The following is an 18,666-nucleotide window of genomic DNA, read 5'->3' as shown; positions in this document are numbered from 1 at the left end:
GAGGAAAAAAGAAAGACTTTTGGGAGCAGATAAAAGTTTGAGTCAGATGTAAAAGATAAACTGAAGGCGACATTGTAGACTCCCGTGTTGACGCCATAGTAATCTAGGGACTGACTGACTGACTGATGAGCATCATCCACCATCTCCCCGCCCAGCGCTCAGACGCAGAGCGCACACTTCTCTGTCGACGTCTGTCAATCAATGTCTCCTTTGTCAGTGTCGGCCAATCCCATGTCGCTGTTTCACAGGGACCGTCTGATTGACAGGCCGGGGAGTGGAGAGCTGTAGGTTGAGGAGATTCAGAGGGAGCTAGTGGCACGTTGATGTGAATGTAAGACGGTGGGTGTGTGTGTGTGTGTGTGTGTGTGTGTGTAAAAATGAGTGAAGTAAGGCCTCAGACAAACGCACCAAGGGCAGGAATCATTAACATGCAGTAGCTGCTGAGTGTGTTCATGCATATATGTGTCTGTGCATGTTTATGTATGCCTGTGCGAGTATGTGTGTGTGTGTGTGTGTGTATGTGTGTGTGCGTGCGTGCGTGTGTGTGTTTGACAGCCAGTATAAAGGAGATGCAGTAGTAAGGCCGTCAGGCAGCCTGCCGCTTCCTGTCTGCTTTAATTGCATGTAGCCCTAGAGACTGCATACACACGTACACACACACACAAACAGAATCCAGCCCAGGGAAGCCCTCTACACAGCAGCGCTGACAAAGAGACGAGGCTTACACGGCTAAGATGGGAGCTGAACACGGAGGTCTTTCACTGAGGATGACGGCGGCTCGCTGTCGAGACTCGATAAAGACGACAGAGGAAAGAGAATCAACTGGAAGAGCTTTGGGAGCCCGAGCAAAGTAGGGCTGAGTAAACCTCCCAAGAATGGACAACATGAATGTTTTTGTTAGCCATTAATCAAACGAATATTGCGTTAACATAGACTTACATGTGAATTTTAATTAGCATTTTCCAATTAGAGGCTTAAAGCGAACCACGGATGCATGTAACCGTGAAGATAAGTTTCTCACACTGAGGAAAAGCACATATTTTACGTTGATAGAGGAAGGCGGATAGAGAACATATCATCGGACTAGGATTATGTTTTATTGTCGATTATTTTATCAATTAATTGATTAGTTATTTGATAAAATATCAGAAAATGGTGTAAAATGTGGCTCGGGTGCTAAAATGTCCATATTTTCACATTTAAGAAAATAGAATCTGAATACTTCGACTTTTTGTCCTTTGAAAAATCCTCAAAGTACCAATTACTCGATAAGAATATCTGAGAATCGATTCATCTTTGCAGCTCTACATCGGACATGATGACAGTCAGACATTTATAAACAGTCTCTTCATTTACTTGGTAGCTAACTCCCAGGATCCTATTCATATTCATAATTAATGAATCATTGACAAACAATAAATCATGCAAAAATGAACATGATGAATCTTTGCTAGTCCCCGTTGTTGAGGTAAACCTATAACGCAGCAGCACAGTCTATTTCAGGAGTTAAAAATCTCTGGAGAAGAGCATAAAATGTAAGCACTTAGGGGATGGGCTGGGCTCATTATAAAATCAATGCTCACAGGACCACTCTCATTTAAAAACATGGCGGGGAAAAGGTCAGGGAGAGGGACGGAAAAATCTCAATCTAATGCTTTGCTCAAAAAGCCACTTAATATTGGATTCTGTAAATTAAATTTCACACCCGGCTATTCCGGCCAAAGGATAATTGCAGTAAGCAGAGGGGGGGGAATGGGAATGGCTTGAGGTGGAAAACCTGTTAGATTGGCGATATCGCTTCAGTACAGGGAGCAATTACCCGTACAGCGTCAATCGAGTTATAACATGACAATGTGAAATACAAACTGTTGACTGGATGGAGAGTCACTGACGCTCCCACAGTAGTGCCAAAGCTTTCAGCCCCACTAGAAACACTACACTGGAGGTAACATAAAGCACTTTATCTAAAATGGGGCTCAGCATTTTCAGATTTAAATACATTTACAGGGAAAAAAGAATATGGATGGTATTAATTATACCTCTATACTAGTGTTTAACAGAATAAGATAGCAGATAAAATACACAATTCTGCTTTACAGAATACAAGTTTATCCACATTTATCCATAAAAATCATTCAAATAAATCACTCTTTTAGTGAAGTGTTGCAAAACAAACATTGCTTCATTTTAAGGGCTCACAAGCCTGTGAATGTTCTCATTCGTCCAGGTCGTCGTTATCCTCAAAGCAATTTCAGTCAAAAGCAACAGGACTTGGTTATTTGTCTAGGAAGACGTTTCAAGCTGGGAACTGATGAAGCCTCTTGGATGAGAGGTGAAACGTCTTCCTAGACAAATAACCAAGTCCAGTTGCTTTTGACTGAAATTGCTTTGGGGATAAGGGCTCACAAGCAAAAAACAAAACATTTAAGAACCAGTGTTCTATACCGCCCCGACCCTAAGCACTTTTAATTATAGTTTCTAAAACATCATGTGTTGAATTCAAATTCCCAAATGGCGCAGTAGCACCTCCTACCTGATAGGTGGCGGTAGCATCACTGCCGGTGTCTGTTCCCAGATTGGTGAGCTTCTCTTTCAGCTTGTGGTGGGAGCGGTGGCGGAGGCAGTAGACCACAGTGGAGGCCAGCAGCACTCCGACGATGCACAGGATGGACACGACGGTGAGGACGAGGAACTTTGTGGACTCCGCCTGGCTGTACTTGGTGGGGATCTGGTTGATCTGGCTTCCCTGGGGGCCACAAAAGAACACACAAAAGTGGTTAATGATATGGTTTTATGATCATTCTTATCTGAGGTGAGTGGTTCCCTGTGCAGCTCAGCAGGTAGAGCGTGGTACTCTCACACGCAAGATAAGAGTTTTGTTTCATCCATCAGGCTCGAAATGTCTGTGCTTGTGATGGTAGCAGGTGGGATAAACTGCAGGGGTGTACAAGCATGCACCTAAAAGTATGCACCCAAAAGTACGGCACGCTTTCTTTTCAGCCCAAAACTACACCGGTTGAATTTATTGATCAGATAAGATTAGACACGAGGAACTAACGCGCAAGATCATCCGGTGGTGTGTTTATTCAGAACAACGCTGCAAACCTTCTTAAGTGACACGCAAATCCTTCATTTGACAGTTTTCTATCTGAACCTCCTAAAAAGCCGTAATTGTTTCCCACCAACATACATCGATAAAAGGTTATGTCTTTCCTTTTTTTGAAATACACTGGAGATCAAAATTAGTGGCTATACCACTGCTGTACTAGCATGCTTTTCTGAATACCCAAGGCACTTCAACAACTTTGAATGACGTCAGCACATCTGCGCCCACAGGACATCACTAGTTTCTCACACTGCTCTGGTTTGATCTGCGTCCATTCTGACTCAGTCTCTTCCACAGTTCACTAACTGGAGTGGGTTTCTTAGCCATTATTTTGTTGCTAAGGATTTTCCAGAGATTCTCTATGGAGTTTACATCTGGACTCTGGGCTGGACATTTCATTGTTTCAATATTCTTAGCTTCAAGGAACTGTTAAACCCGTTTTACAGTTTGACAGGGGGCATTGTCTTTCATGAAAATTGCAGCTGATTGGGAGAAATCCCCCAAACCATGACACTTTCTCCTCAAATTGACTTCTTTATACACTTAGGGTTCAGTCGTTCCCCAGTCCTACGCCAAACATAATGTTTCCATCAGACACAAATAAACTGAACGGACTCTCATCACCGAAGTCACTCTGGACCAGTTCTCCTCTGTCCACACAACATGCTCCTCAGCAAAGGCGAGTCTAGCCTTTTTATTCTTTCTGCTGATGAGAGGTTTGGTCACTGCAGAGTGGGCTTTCAGTCTAAAAAGTCTTAAATGACGAGACACTGTGTGCAGAGACGGATCCTTGCCCAGTTCAGCACCGAACTGGAGACCAACTCCAGCTGCAGTGTTGAACTGATTCCCCATTGAGAGTCATCTCATAATCCTGTCCTCTCGTGCACTTGTTTTACGTGGACGACCGGCCTTTTTAAGGGACTTAAATGAATCTGTGTCCTTGTAAAGACTTAGAACGCCCAACCGCTCTCTGATGGCTGAGAGGGTCATCCCTTTGGCCTTCATCTGGACAACCTGTTGTTGTAGGGTTTTAGTCTCCTTAGAGCAGCTGCCATCTTGCAAGTAATAATAAATTGTCACCAGATGCCAGATTAATACCAATAACTGGGAGGTATCAAATTCTGAACAATAAGAAAATTAAATAATATATTAATAACTTGTTCTCTATTTTTTTTGAGTGTATATAAATATGCATATCACTGTGCTCGATGAAAAGTATAATCACAAGAGTTTGTTCCGCCATCTGTGCCCAGGAGTGCATAGAATGCATAAACTCCTGTTTAGCAAAGCATTCGGATTGTGCCTAGACAGCTCAACACGCCATTTGCTATCCTCGAGTAATTTTCTACCATTATGAGTGGAGGCAAGAGACGTTCTGCCTTGCCAATTTCAACTTCGGTGTCATTTTAATCCAGCGCGTGAGAAGCATATCCTTCAGCAAACAACTGGAGACTGCTGCTTAAGATAACACAATGGACAAATACTGTAAGATACAAGTCTCTGAGTGCGTAAAAAGCTCACTTTAATAATCTGAACGAGGGGAAGTAATTCTTATTGAACTGCAGCTCTAACTGCTGCTTGCTGTTCATTTCCAGACACCAGCGAGCGCAACATAATAGGCCTGTTGCTTTTTACCTGACGACTGAGACTCGACAAAAGGCAGGCACCATAATTCCCCGTTATTACACACTGCGTAATGATCTCGATGACAAAGAACAAGGCAACAACCAAAAGAGAAAAGCTACAAATTGCACTGCCAATGACAAGGCCTACAATTCTTCCTGACGCACAATTATCAATAGAAATCACGATGAAAAAAGCTTTTCTTGACTTGTTCCTATTTGGGAACCAGCGTATCCTACAAAATGATGTTCCCATACAACTTAACTGCGTTCTCAGTTATGTTTGGTGGGAAACATTTTTTATCTGTAGATTACAGTCACTGCTTTAAACACCTTGTTAGCGTTGTGAATTGCTACAAAACTACTCGGCTAGGTTGAGGAGGCGATTGTGGTTTGGGTTAGCCCAAATGGCTTTGCTACATTATAAGTAAGCTTTTTAAAGAACAACAATGAGTTTTTGTTTCATAGAGACGTATGTGTTTTTGTGACCCATCCATCCACGCCGACCTCCCCTCTAAGCAAAGTTCGGCGGGCCTTGATTAGAAATCGTTTCGTCATAAATCAAAAACAAATCCAGGGGGAATAAGCGACCCTCTTCCGAATATAAATCCAGAATGCGGTTCAGAAGTATGGGAATGCAAATTTTAGGGGACCAGAATTGTTTTTTTTTAACATCTATGCCGCACAGTAAAAGATAAGTGTGCCCCCCCTTACTTTAACACGTGTTACAGCTCATCATTAGCCGTGTTAGTCATTTCATACAGCGTATTGAGCTTGTTCGGTTTTACTTTTGTGCCAGAGAAAAGTGTTGGGGAAAAATCCTGAGGCAGGCTTGTCTCAAGGGGGACAAGAGGAGGAGTAAGAAAAAAAAAAAGGTGGTAGAGGTTGCGAGGTGCAGTGTGGAGCGTTAATGGAAAGGAGGCTTTGAAAGCGGTAGGGAGAAAGGGGGCAGCCTTGTCGAGTCCCCCCCCGCTTGCCTGTCAGGGCAGAGAAACCCTGAAACCCATGGATTGTTCCGAAATTCTTGCGAGGTTTCAGGGAGTGACCCCCAATCCACTCGATGATGCCCCCCCGATGATTTCATTCATTACTGCCTCTGCATTCAGCACCTGATAAAGACTGGCTGCAGAAAGACCCACAATGGGGGACAACAGTTGTCCGATGCTTTGTGGGGTGTCCAATTTGCTTGGGGAGCTCTAAGCCGTACTGTAAAAGCTGGTTGCATAGTAATGTGACGGCCTTGAAAGGAAACAGTGGGCGTCTCTGACTGGAGCGCGGCACCAAAGATCATTCTCTCAGTGCAAGGGAAAAAATATAATAATGAAGCAGAACAAAAAAAAGTGAGAAATCTAGCTCTGGAGTAAAATTCATATTAAATTGTCTACTCGTAACTGCACGTTACCACAGACACTGTTCATAAATCAGTAATACACATAATGCAGCAATTCTCTTCATGCTAGATCTGTATGGTTGGATATATGAATATTGGATTAGACATTCGTAAAAGGAGGGATGGTATTTTTCCTCTTTCTATTCCTTAGTGTGGTCTTAATGTAAACAACAGCAGCAGAAATATCAGCCGTTAAAGAAGGATCATAAACAAAAGTAGCTGAGCAGGAGCCTGTACGCGTTGTGGGCTTGGCAGGGCCATTAATAATGCATTACTGCTGATTCCACATGCTTCCACTGCAATCATCTTTAGCTAAATGTATTTTTTTTTTTTTAGCATGGATCAAATAACTTCATTTGTCATTTTGCTGCCCGAGTCATCTCATTGTTTTGTCAAATGAAGTTTCATGGAGAGGGATTGCATCTTGCTCGGCTAGTAATGGCCCATAATTCAAGGCGCTAACTGTAACAGCTCAGTCATCTTTCACGGGACAGATGCCGGCGTTTCCAAAGCACCCCCCCCCCCCCTCTCTCACACACACGCACACACACACACACACACGAACAGATTCCACCTCCCCCTCGGTCTCTTTATCATGGCTGCCTAGCATGTCTTTCTATTGATTCAAACAAATGTAGCCTTACCCCACCTGCTCAATCAAGTTTGGTTGCAGTTGTTAGTATCAGTAAAGGGGTGGAGGAGTGTGTGTCGTTGAGTAAGAGAGAAAGAGAGAGAGAGAGACTCGGGGGCGTATGACTTGTTTGATCCCAGCTATGAAAAATGAGCAGCCATTCTGCTCGCGCTGCGGAGGCAGATGTAGCAGAAATTTGCAATGATTGAAAATCAAATGTTTGCTCAGGATGGGAGGTGGCGCATTCACACAGGAGCCGGAGCGTGCAGTCATTTCGGACACTTATACTTACAAATAATAAAATGGCACTCCAGACTTGAATCTGGATCGTGCCTGACTCAGAAGTCAATTTTTCTTTTTTATTAATATCATATGATGCAGGGGAATAAACAGAGAAAATCCTGTTTGTTTTTGGAGTGAAACCACACGTTTGGATCGAGTCTTTTTTAGAGAGCGGGAGAAAATGAAAAGGGAAATATTGTCTCTCCAAAAGCACAGGGGAGGAGGGAGTTCCTTTCATGCCTCCCTCTATTGTCCATCTGCCCCGGCAAAAGCGATTGTACTTGCAAATTTTTCATTTCGCATAGGCAAACGGGATTTGACATACAGTGTGCAGCTCCTCCTGACTGGAGTATTTCTGAAAAGCATTAGCATAGCTCGTCAAGGATGCTGGCTGGCCGTATACGCTGCTGGGTTCAACCCTTTTCAGCAAATATCAGACACACTGCCTACAGAGAGACAGACAGACAGACAGACAGACAGAAAAAAGACAGACAGATAGACAGACGGGCGCCTTTGAACAGTAGAAGAAAAGAAAAGAAACCCTCAAAAAGAGAGGGAAAAGAAACTCATCAATACCAAACCTGTTTTAGGGTGTTTAACTCCTTTTTCTGGTGATTTTTTTGATTCAGTTTTACATTAAAATAGACCAGCTCTATCCATGCTTAGCATTCTAATTCCTCTACTTACTATAATCTGCTTTGCAGCTGTTACAACTAAAGAAAATGTTACTAAAATCAATTAAGAAATTAAAATGAGGTGTAATCAGTTTTAAAAATTGCGGCAAGCCTGAGGTAGAAATAAATGTGTTTAGTTTTTGTGATGTGGATTTGAGATGGAGGCTTGGTGGTGGAGGGGTTAGATCTTCTGCTTGGTGAAGAGTGTGTGTGTGTGTGTGTGTGTGTGTGTGTGTGTGACAGGGTGTATATGAGTGTGTGTGTGTAAAGGAGGGGGTGTGGATTAGCCAGGCTCTCAAAGACAAAAGGCAGATGGATTTGCACGGCTCTGGCTTATTCAGAAAGGGTGAAAAAAGGTCAGAGGGAGAACGGCGGCCGGCTATTGTCTTCCTCTACGATGACTGCTGTAGGAAACAAAGATCTGTCCCTCACCTCCGATTCATCCTGGGCCTTTGAAAAAGTTTAGCCGGGGATTAAACGAAAACCTTTCAGCAAACAAGGACACACATGCATGCACAGAGACACACACGCACAAGTCAGGACATATCTGTGTGTAATATGCACATGTTTGCTGCTCTGCAAAATTATTTTTCATTCGAAACACTCACATCTGCAGGTGCACACCTGTACACCCTAGCATGTAACATTACACGCCCACGCATACTCAAACACTGTACGCGCTCGTGTGTGCACACTGCACCCACACAAATGCACATGAGCAAAAGTCCTCACAAAATTCATAAAACACAAATACAATACGGACTCTTATTTCCAAATCTAAAAAAAAAGAACATTCATTTCACTTGATATGTTTTTCATTCCCCTCAGACAAAACAGTGTGTAGCAATCCCTCAGTGATATCACAATTTGCATACAAATTAGGATACTGCTGCAAGTTGAACAACTTGCAAAAATGCACGACGTGATTCAAAGTTTGCACTCCAGCAGCGTGAAGCTGCAGCTGGAGAAAATGAGAACAGCAGTAAAGCCCATTAAACTGAATGTTATTACAGTGTTACGGTGAGATGCAGCAGCATGAAGCGGGTCGAACAGGGCGCGCCGTCAATCAGTGTCGAAACTCCACGGATACTCCCAAATGCGCTTTCAACTCAAAATGTTGCCTGAGACTTGTCAATTTCTAAAATGTATTAAATCATTTTTTGGGATGCAAAATGCACTAAATGAATATGGCTGTAAGAAATTATAATAATATGCATTAAAACATTTAAAAAAATAACTCTGAGTATGATGTGCAGAAAGCACTGCAGTCCGACAGAGCACTAAATGAAGAGATCTTTGGCATTTCGTAAAGATTTGTGGGTTAAATGGCAGGAAAAGTCAAAAGCAGAAGATTATCAGGAAAACTAGACTAGCAAGAAAAACGGTAATTAAATCCTACCGAATATCCATGGTGAGGTAATGCCACAGAGACCTCTTCCCGCGTCTATTTCCCATTCCAGTCCGGCCGCACTGACACCACCGGCTCAGAGACAGAACCACACCAGCGCAGAGGAGGAGGAGGAGAGAGTGAGTGGGAGAGAGAAAGAGTGAGAGAGGGAGTTTCATCACCTCCCATCATCCCCCTTTCTCTCCTTTGAAAAAAAACCCCAACAGAAACTTCCCAGCTTCCTCTCCACCTCCTCCTTTTTTTTGGGTGCCTTTTGCTTTTCATCTGTTGCAAAAAGATGGGGGGAAAAAGTAGCAACAGATTTCTCTCCGGTCTTTTCCTTGACGCAATTCAGTACACGCTCAGAGAGGATTGGAGTAAGAGGATCAGCAACCTCCGACACTTCCACAGAGGGGTGAGATGCTATTTTTTTCCGAGAAAGAGAGAGAGAGAGCGACTACAAAGTGCGCTGTGGGGCTCCTCCTTATATTCCTCTCATCCCTCCCTCCATTCCCTGCCTGTCTACAGCACATGTCACCTCCCCTCGTTGCCATGGTGATGGCTCCACATGTTGCCGACAGGAGGAGGAAGAGGAGAGGAAGAGGAGGTGAGGACAAGAGAAGGAAATGGAAGGTGGGGGGCATGTGGAAGAGGAGGAAAAAACGAGGACAGGGGAAAGGAGAGCATGGGAGGAAGGAGGCGATGAGGAGGAGAAGGAGGGATACGGAGCGGTAGAGTGAACGGGAGAGGATCAGAAGGAGGTGGTCTGGAAAAGAGGAGAGAGAACGGAGAGTGGTGTGGCGAGAACATTCCTCTTTACAACTCATTCACACTGAAGCTGAGCCCTGAAATCTTGTGTTCCTCCAAACAAATTAAAATCATCCCGTCAGCGTGGCGACGTTCACTTGCTTTCTGGAAACTAGTGGACATATTTTCTGGCAGATCAGTCTTCTGCTGACAATTTGAGATTTCTCTCTGAGTAACAAGCAGGATTATCTCCGCGGGCACTGCAGCGGTTTCCTTTCCAAACTCAACTTTAATAATATTGTAAGACTCTGTGTATTAGAGGATGTTTTGCATAGTTATAGGAAAACTCAAGCTGATACGTCATGCTGAAATGATACGAGCAATAGCTACTGACATAATAATAATAATGATATAATATCATAGATCTATTCCATTCACAATGTAAACAATCACAGCCCCACCCAAACACTGGCTGTCCTCATTCTCTGTTCTTACATATACCTACGAAAAGCAATGCACTGTAATTTCATTCAATTCACGTATTTATCACTGTAGGAATTACATCTGGAGTAAAGAAGGAAATAAGGAGACGGGCAAAGAGCGTCAAAATGTAGGGAGGAGGGTTGGGCTGGTGGATGCGTCCTGAACAGGTGTAAACAAACTGGTGTACGTGTCCCAGAAGTACTAGGCCAAACAACGGCCGTAACCATTTTGGTGCCTAAGTTAACAGTCACCCTTTGATGGAACATCATATCATCTGAACTGTTGTGCATACATTTTTGTAAGATATCATACAGACCCATTAATAATGAGGTAATATGTTTAGACCTGTGAAAAGTCTACTAACAGTGATAATGATATAATATAATGTAATATAATATCATATAAAACAAGTCAATCAAGTTATTATTGGAGAACAACCATCTACTTGGGCGGATGTGTGGATTCCGCTCAGGAAGAAGACAAATACTGGCTTGTCAGATTTTATCTCATCAACAAAACAACATGTAACAACAAACTGACTCATATAGTTTGTCCATAAGAGGGCAGAGACAAGTCTATTTGTTCATTGTAGAATATCCCTCACAACATGGCAGCAACCACCAAATGTAGGGAATCTGCACAAAGGTTGGCCAATTCTTTTTAATCTCAAATACTGAACGTGATCGGCCTAAATTAACAGTAACTAACGGTTACTAAAAGGAAACTTGATGTTTTATTGTCTACTAAAGAACGTGGACAAAATGCATTTTGAGTAAAAACAAATTCTCGTTCAGCAGGTAGCAAACTGAGCTGTTGAACTATACATTTTTTAATCCACCTGCACTGTTTTAACACTAAATTTAAGCAAAAAGTGGACCAACAAAAAGTGCAAACTTCAAATATAGCTTTACACTCCCTGAATTATTGTTTGTATACCTGAAACACTGGAAATGTGTGCTGCAGTCTCACATATGGATGGATCTATAACTCTCCATCTAATCGACCTTCTATCTATCATAGTATCTATCATAGTAACATGTGAGAGTACAGTTGACAGTTACAGTGTGTGCTGCTACTTGGGGAGGTGACCCCCCCCCCCCCCCCACACACACACACACACACACACACACACACACTTGCCACCCTGAGGCCTAATCAACAAATAGGGCTAATGAGTTATTAGCTGCAGAGAGTGGAGAAGGAGGCGCTTAGACCAATGAAGGACTAACAGCTGCAGCAAACATGGGAGGAGGGTTAGAGCATTCAAACAGTAAAGTGTGTGTGTGTGTGTGCACGTGTGTGTTCGTGTTTTAATGTTTGTGTTTATATGGATTCTGCGTTGTCACCTTTGCCTTCCATGCATGTATATATTAGTATAATATTCATATAATATTAGTCTGCACGTGTCAGTTTAAGATATAATGTGAATTGGGTTATATCTGTGTGTGTGTGTGTGTGTGTGTGTGTGTGTGTGTGTGTGTGTGTGTGTGTGAGAGTGAGAGAGCGAACGTAAGTCTCCCACCGTATCACTGTGTGCAGTTCGGCTTAGAAAAGAAAGTGAGGCGGCAAAGAGAGGAGATGCTGCCTAATGCAGATGACAAGGTCCTTCCTGGTGTGTGTGTGTGTGTGTGCGTGTGTCTGTGTGTGTGTGTGTGTGTGTGTGGGGGGGGGGTTCCTCTTCAGTTGATCTTTCTATTCAACACCCCCCACTCCCTCCAACTCCTTCACAGACACCCCCACACCTCCTTTTGTCCCCTTTGGCGACAGCTGGAGGTGGCAGGCAGTGAGGACCCTGCTCTGCTCTGTATGTGTGTGGGTCGGTGGGGGGTGACCAGTGCCTTTCAGTTTGACCCCCCCCCCCCCCTTAATACTTCCCTAGACCCCCACCTATCCAACTCTCAAAGCTCTGAACACAAGCTAACCGAACTGGAAGAGAGTGAGAGAGAGTGTTGAGGAGGCTTTTGCCGCCAATATTTCATTTCCTTTCCCTTTGAGCAGCAGGGAAATCGCTCCCCATTTGGCTGTTACTCTCTTCAGGTACACCCCCACAACACACACACCACCACCACCACCTCCCACCTTTACCTGCTCGCACTCCTTCTGTCTCTGTGTGCATCACAGTTGTGACAACAGCTTACACGTAGGAGGTTTCACAACCTTCACACACACACACAGCATCAGTGGAAATGCGTCAACATCATACCTTAGTATGAAATGGCCATGGAAAACACTGCTCTTTGATTGGCCTGCGGTGTCTGTAGAAAACAGATATTAAAGTCAAAATCTGTAAAATTCTTTCTAGCGGCCTCTTTGGCAGTGAGACGAAACTGCAGGCGAGCATGTTGTTTTAGAGCCCTCCATCTTGTCACAGTTGCTAAGCGAGATGGTAACTTAACAGACAATTAACTAGAGGAAAATGTTATGATTTATAACTTTGAGACACCATGGACAGTTTACAGTACTCTATCACTGCAACAAGGTTAGTATTTTTAAAGCTGCACTAATCAACATGTTCCACATTAAGAGTGGATATAAGAACTTTGTTGGATGTGAAATGGTCATTTAAGCAGCAGCGAACGTGTTGGAGCATTTCTGGAGCATTGAAGAGCAACATCTCTACCGTCAGGAGCTGGTGGAGACCAAACCAGAGCTTAAGAGGCAAATTAATGTTGGACTTGGACATTGGACATGAATCAGGTGGACACAAACACGACTATTAATTATATAAATATAAGTCTCTGATGTCATGTCATAGACGTTAATAATGTCCTACGATGATTGCATATCACACATCATGTTTTCAGCTTGTTTGTATGCTTGGTATACCAGCTTGGTATATACTGTATAGCAACAGTACTTGCTAAGGTTACATCCACATTACTACGTTTTCGTTTAAAAATATTTTGCTAAGTTTGCGCCTGCCGTTCACACTGCTCCAGTGGTTTCCGAGCCCCTAAAACAGAGACATTTGGAAACACTGCTGATCCTGGTACTCTGGAGTTGAGTGTTTTAGTCTGGTCATCTAGAAACAAAGATGTTTGGAAATGATGACGTAGACACCCACGTCACTCAAGTCTTATCAGTTAGGTAGGCTGACATATCTTATCTGATTTCATCCTTTTGGTGTGGTTGCTCCTTTCCTTTTGCCATACTTCCTCTGGTGATGGATAATGCTCCTGGTACCGCTCTAATACATCATGTTATTTACTCTGCTTTTTCCACCGCTTCATACTCATGTTTTACTTCAGTAACAGTTCCACCTCAACTTTTGGTACAAGCAATTAAATCTCTGCCATTTTCACCAATTGCTGTTCTTCCTCTTAAGTATTTTCTGTATTCCAATCTTATATATTCCTGTTTTTCAACCCCAGAATAACGTTGGACAATCGGCTTCTGGTCTTAGAATGAATAAGTAGTAGTGTGGAAATAGCACAAGAGTTCAACTCACTCTCACTATTTCTCTATTGAATCTTATAATTCTATGCATCTGCGACACATCTGCAAATATTTGTAAAGTCAAACCCAGAATCCACGTGTATATTTTACATTACATTACATTTAACTGACGCTTTTAGCCAAAGCAACTTCCAATAAGTGCATTCAACCATTAGGGTACAAACCAGAAGAGCTAGAATTACCTATCATTACCTTCAAACAAGCCAAGCTACAGCGTGCTATTTGTTCAAAACTAATATATATTATTATTATTTTGTTCAAATAAGTCATCTTCTTAGCCAAGGTGCAGTCAAAGAAGATGTGTAGACTTTCTGCTGTCCGGATGTTGATGGGGAGCTCGTTCTACCGTTTGGGAGCAAGGAAAGAAAACAGTTGTGACTTAGTGGAGTGACTCGGTGTGCCTCTCTGTGAGGAAGCAGCTACTAAGCAGTATGAAACATGGGGGACAGCAAAGTCCTTGATGCAGAGAAAAACACTTCTCTGAAAATGCATCGATGAGAGACCTCCTTTAATTCAGTTCTGTGAACAAGGTCTTTACGTGAACACTGAGCTGCATTGTACTTGGTAAACACCTCCACACGAGGCCACGGTCGCACACATACTATACACTGTTATAAATGTTTCGGCCGTGAATGAAACGTAAGGTACCTTGTTCATGTAGAAGAGGTCAGTGGAGGAGCAACTGCGCTGAGAGAGATTTGCACCATACGTTACAAAGATCGACACCAATAGATTTGTCAAAATGGAGCATTGTGCTCATGTTGAATGGTCTCCCTGCATGTTAGTTCTTATCTGTGAGCAGAATCTCTACTGTAGGTTTCTATTGCTGCTGCCCTGATCCTCTGTGCCACTGCAACACCGAGATGGTATCAGTGTTTCACTCTACTGCTGCAAATATAATATATGTGGCTCAATAGGGAGAGCATGTGACTGATGAAGGGAATCAGGAACTGGCAATGTGACCAGTATGTTAAAACATTTGTTTGCTACAAACGCCATACGATTATTACAAATGGCATTTAATTATAACATTGTCTGTATATTCAAAATTAGAGGTGGGCAAAAACATCGATTCATGTAAAAATCGCAATTACTATCTTCTAAGATTCATAATCGATTCGTAACTTCCAAAGATCGATTTTTCGTCTCACATTGCGCAATTCACAGCTTCCTTCGTAACACTGTTGCAGGAAGCTAGTGGCTAGTCAGTCACTGCCTGGCTGCCCGTCACTGACTTGTTTGGGAGCACTTTGAATTTCACTACCTCCAGGGAAAAAGCTGGACGTGACTCATTCAATATGCAAGGTTTACAAAATGAAAGTCAAATACGTCGTCAACACTACGAACGGCCACTGCAGTCAAGTGAAATAGAAACGGCACAGAGCAGCTGACATGAAGGTAAACGCTTTACTGTCATTCTGTCTTACTCTGCAGTATAAAACTCTTACCTGCAGAGAGGAGATGAAGTTTTAACTTAACACAAGCACACGTTTCTGTGTGGAGTTTGCGTGTTCTCCCTGTGTCTGCGTGGGTTTCCTCCGGGTTCTCCGGTTTCCTCCCACAGTCCAAAAGACGTGCACGTGTTAGGTTAATTGATGACTCTAAATTGTCCATAGGTGTGAATGGTTGTCTGTCTCTATGTGCCCTGCGATAGACTGGCGTCCTGTCCAGGGTGTGCCTGGCCTCACACCCGCCTACGTGTATGATTTTATCTACTGTATGTTAATAGCACTTTTATTTTTGAAGTCACTGAGAATTGAGATGTCTACAAAAAATTGTGGAAGTTAAGCATGACTAAATTACATGTGGGCATAGATTTACCTTTGTGTGTTGACATTATAGCAATCAGTTGATACCTTAGTCTAAAAATAAAGTATAATCTTATGTTTTCAGGCCATAATTAGAACTGGAGTAGATCCTGAAGCTGCTAATTCAAATGACGGTATCCTCTCACAGAGCCCGTTTTGGTTTGAAAACTCCGGGTGTTGTTTTATTCTGGATGAGCAGAATCAAAGAAGTTTGGAAACGATGGCAGATACCCATGCCAGTCAGTCTTATCAGTTCGGTAGGCTTACAAACCTTTTGTGATTTCATCCTTTTTGAGTGGGTGCTCCTTTCCCTTTCCCTATGCGATGGATAATGTTCAACTACTCCCAATCTGTGTTTTCTGCCAGAATTCGCCTCAAACTGCTACTTGCATTCATTTGGGACAATTAGACCAAAACAGTGTTTAAATGGTGCTGCATGCAATCAGAAGAGAAGTTATTTAACTTCAGAATTGTTGGTTAGAGAAAGGCGCTAACATTGCAGAGGTGGGGTTTTAAATTCCTGCTGAGAATAAGAGGTACTGTAAAGCAAATTTAATCTTAAGTGTATCTTAAATGTATGTATATGTTTTGCTTTAACTTCTTCTCGGCAGTGGTCAAAATAACTGACACAATTGGAATTGGAAAAAAATCTCCAAACATCACATCAAATGTTTCCAGGACTCTTTTGATTGGTATTGTGATAGATTAAGGTTGATAGTGACCATAAAGTTGTCGTCTCTGCATGTCTCTGCTCCATTTTGTTCTCTGCTCTCACTTGACACCTTACAGGACAGCCAGAGTGACACACTCTCTGTGTCATTAACGATGGCTGAACAGAGGGTTTTACACCAACAGTCTCTTTATAATGAGCTCGGAAAACATCACTCATCTCACAACCTTAAAAACAGACGCGTCTGCCTCTTTGTCTGACAGAGCGACACGGACATCAACTCCACCGTCAGCTCTGTCAGATGGAAGCGACATCAGAGGCCGTCATTGGCCATCGCTTGGATACCCGCAAAACAGCTTGTGTGATATTCAAACGGTCACCGATACAAAACGAAAGGCCCTCTCTGTTGTTTTTCACCAACACAACAGCTCATTCAGACAAGGACCACCAAACTGATGTCCTTTGTGCGGTGCAACATATTCTGGATTCCTGTGACCCACCATTCCTGCCCCCACTCGCCTTGTCTTCTTGGATGGCACCCAAGACAAAAGAGCCATCATCCACATTATATGGTAGCCCCTTGGCCCTGACGCCCTCTGGGACATAAATCTTCAACATACAGTAAGCAAGCATAACATCTGGGCTGACTGACAAACTGACTGTGACTGGTATGTCATACAGTTACATATATCATAGTGGACAAACTGCAACGGAAAGTCTGCAGAGCTAATTGGACTGTATAAGACAACTCGAATAGTGGGCAGAAGTGAGAGGTAACATCTAGGTACATTGAACGATGAGCTGCTGCACTTTCTTTTTGACTACTGTACACTAGGGCTGTGTACAAGCAAGAATCTGGCAATAGCATACATATATATACAGTATGCTAAATATATATTGGGATTTTTAAAATCTGATTTCAGGAAAACTGTCATTTTCATTTTATCTACTCTACTATTTATAATACATCATAATAATAATATTACATCTTAAGATATTGTTATACTAATCACAAATGGCATGAGCATGCCCTCTAATGGATGGATTGGATTTATATAGCACCTTTCTCAGTACTCAAGTCACTTTACAGAGTCCATACGTATCTTCCATGGTGGAAGATAGAAGTCAAACTGACGGAAGTATGGCTGCTAATCAGCACCTATAGCCCCTCCAACCACCTCCTCACACATACAGCCATCTTACACGAGGTAAGGTGGGTGAAGTGTCTTGCCCAAGTACACAGCGACAATGACACACGTGGGACAGAGTTGCGATCAAACCGCCGACCCTTCGGACAGTGGCCGACTTGCTCTCCCAGCTAAGCCACAGCTGCCCACTGAGTCAGTGAGTCACCGGGCATGACGGCAAAGTGCCAGACTTATTTTAACCACTCAATCGGACCAGTTCAGGACTGAGTGTGTCAGCCACCTAGCTGAGAAAGCAATGACATTTTGAAAAAGCCTGCTTTTGTCTGGAACAGAAGCACAGAGAGACATTTTCTGGCTTCCTGCCTCCGTGGAGTCTTTTCTGTAGGAGAGGCAGGTTACAGATATGGAGTGAGGGAAGGAGGGGGAGAAGGATGGATGGATCCCTCTCAACCATCACCTTTATCAGCCATCTTCTCCGCTGTCAGAAGGATGCCTCAGAGCACCGCAAAATAAATTGAGGGTTATTTTCTTATGAGATGCAGACTGAGGGGAAGGTGATAACAATGACTTTCTCACGTCATTAAAGCTGTTTTTACATCTGCTTGTGGGTCCCAGTGGATTGTTTTCTTCCCTCAGTGTGACAAATAAATATCTAATAGCTGTGCGGTGCTGCCACACAACTCTCACATGCCTGCAGCCAAAGTGGAGGGTTACTTTCACAGTTGTTAAAGTGCTCTTGAGGAGTTTTCGTAACAGAACATTTAGGAAAATCTTCAGAGGACTCTTACCTGCAGTTTCCCAACAACTAGTGAGTTTATATGCAGTTTAAAAATCTGATCATATTCGGGTTAAGGCAATATTCTGGTTTCTCAAATGCCATGTAAATACTATACCCTAGGTCATACCAGGGTTAACACACCTAGATAACTCCTTCAGTAACCTGAGTATGTTTAAGCAACATGTACCGGAGTATGATCAGGGAAAGTATCTGCGTATGCTCTGTAGATTATGACTCTGCGGCAGTGATTTTTGACCTGGAAATAGAATAGATCAAGAAGCAACAGCGCCAAAAGAGTAAAAAAAAAAAACCCACAGCACATGTTTGTGTTTGTGTTTGTGTTTGTGTGTCTGTGTGTGTGTGTGTGTGTTTGTGTGCGTGTGCGCGTGTGTAATACTGCCATGATTAGCTTGTTAAATAGAGCAGCAGTGTTAGCATGCATCACGTTTCAAAGCTGAGAAAAGGCTGTTGATCAAGGTGAATG

At 42.9% G+C, this 18,666-nt stretch overlaps 1 protein-coding gene across 1 annotated transcript in view; it reads right to left on the bottom strand.

Moving 5' to 3' along the window:
* Positions 1-18,666, bottom strand: part of LOC310957503 (receptor-type tyrosine-protein phosphatase N2-like) — a gene marked incomplete at its 5' end in the record, with an annotated part of 214,287 nt that overhangs the window by 59,286 nt on the left and 136,335 nt on the right. Inside the window, one exon of the mRNA XM_083928087.1 lies at positions 2,534-2,746. Within this exon, the coding sequence (XP_083784213.1) occupies positions 2,534-2,746 (213 nt within the window). The remainder of the gene's footprint in view (positions 1-2,533; positions 2,747-18,666) is intronic.

Source organism: Echiichthys vipera (genome assembly GCF_963691815.1).
Source record: "Echiichthys vipera genome assembly, chromosome: 15".
Classification (NCBI taxonomy): domain Eukaryota; kingdom Metazoa; phylum Chordata; class Actinopteri; order Perciformes; family Trachinidae; genus Echiichthys; species Echiichthys vipera.
Note: the sequence above shows the minus strand (reverse complement) of the source record. Positions and strands in the feature narration are given on the sequence as shown.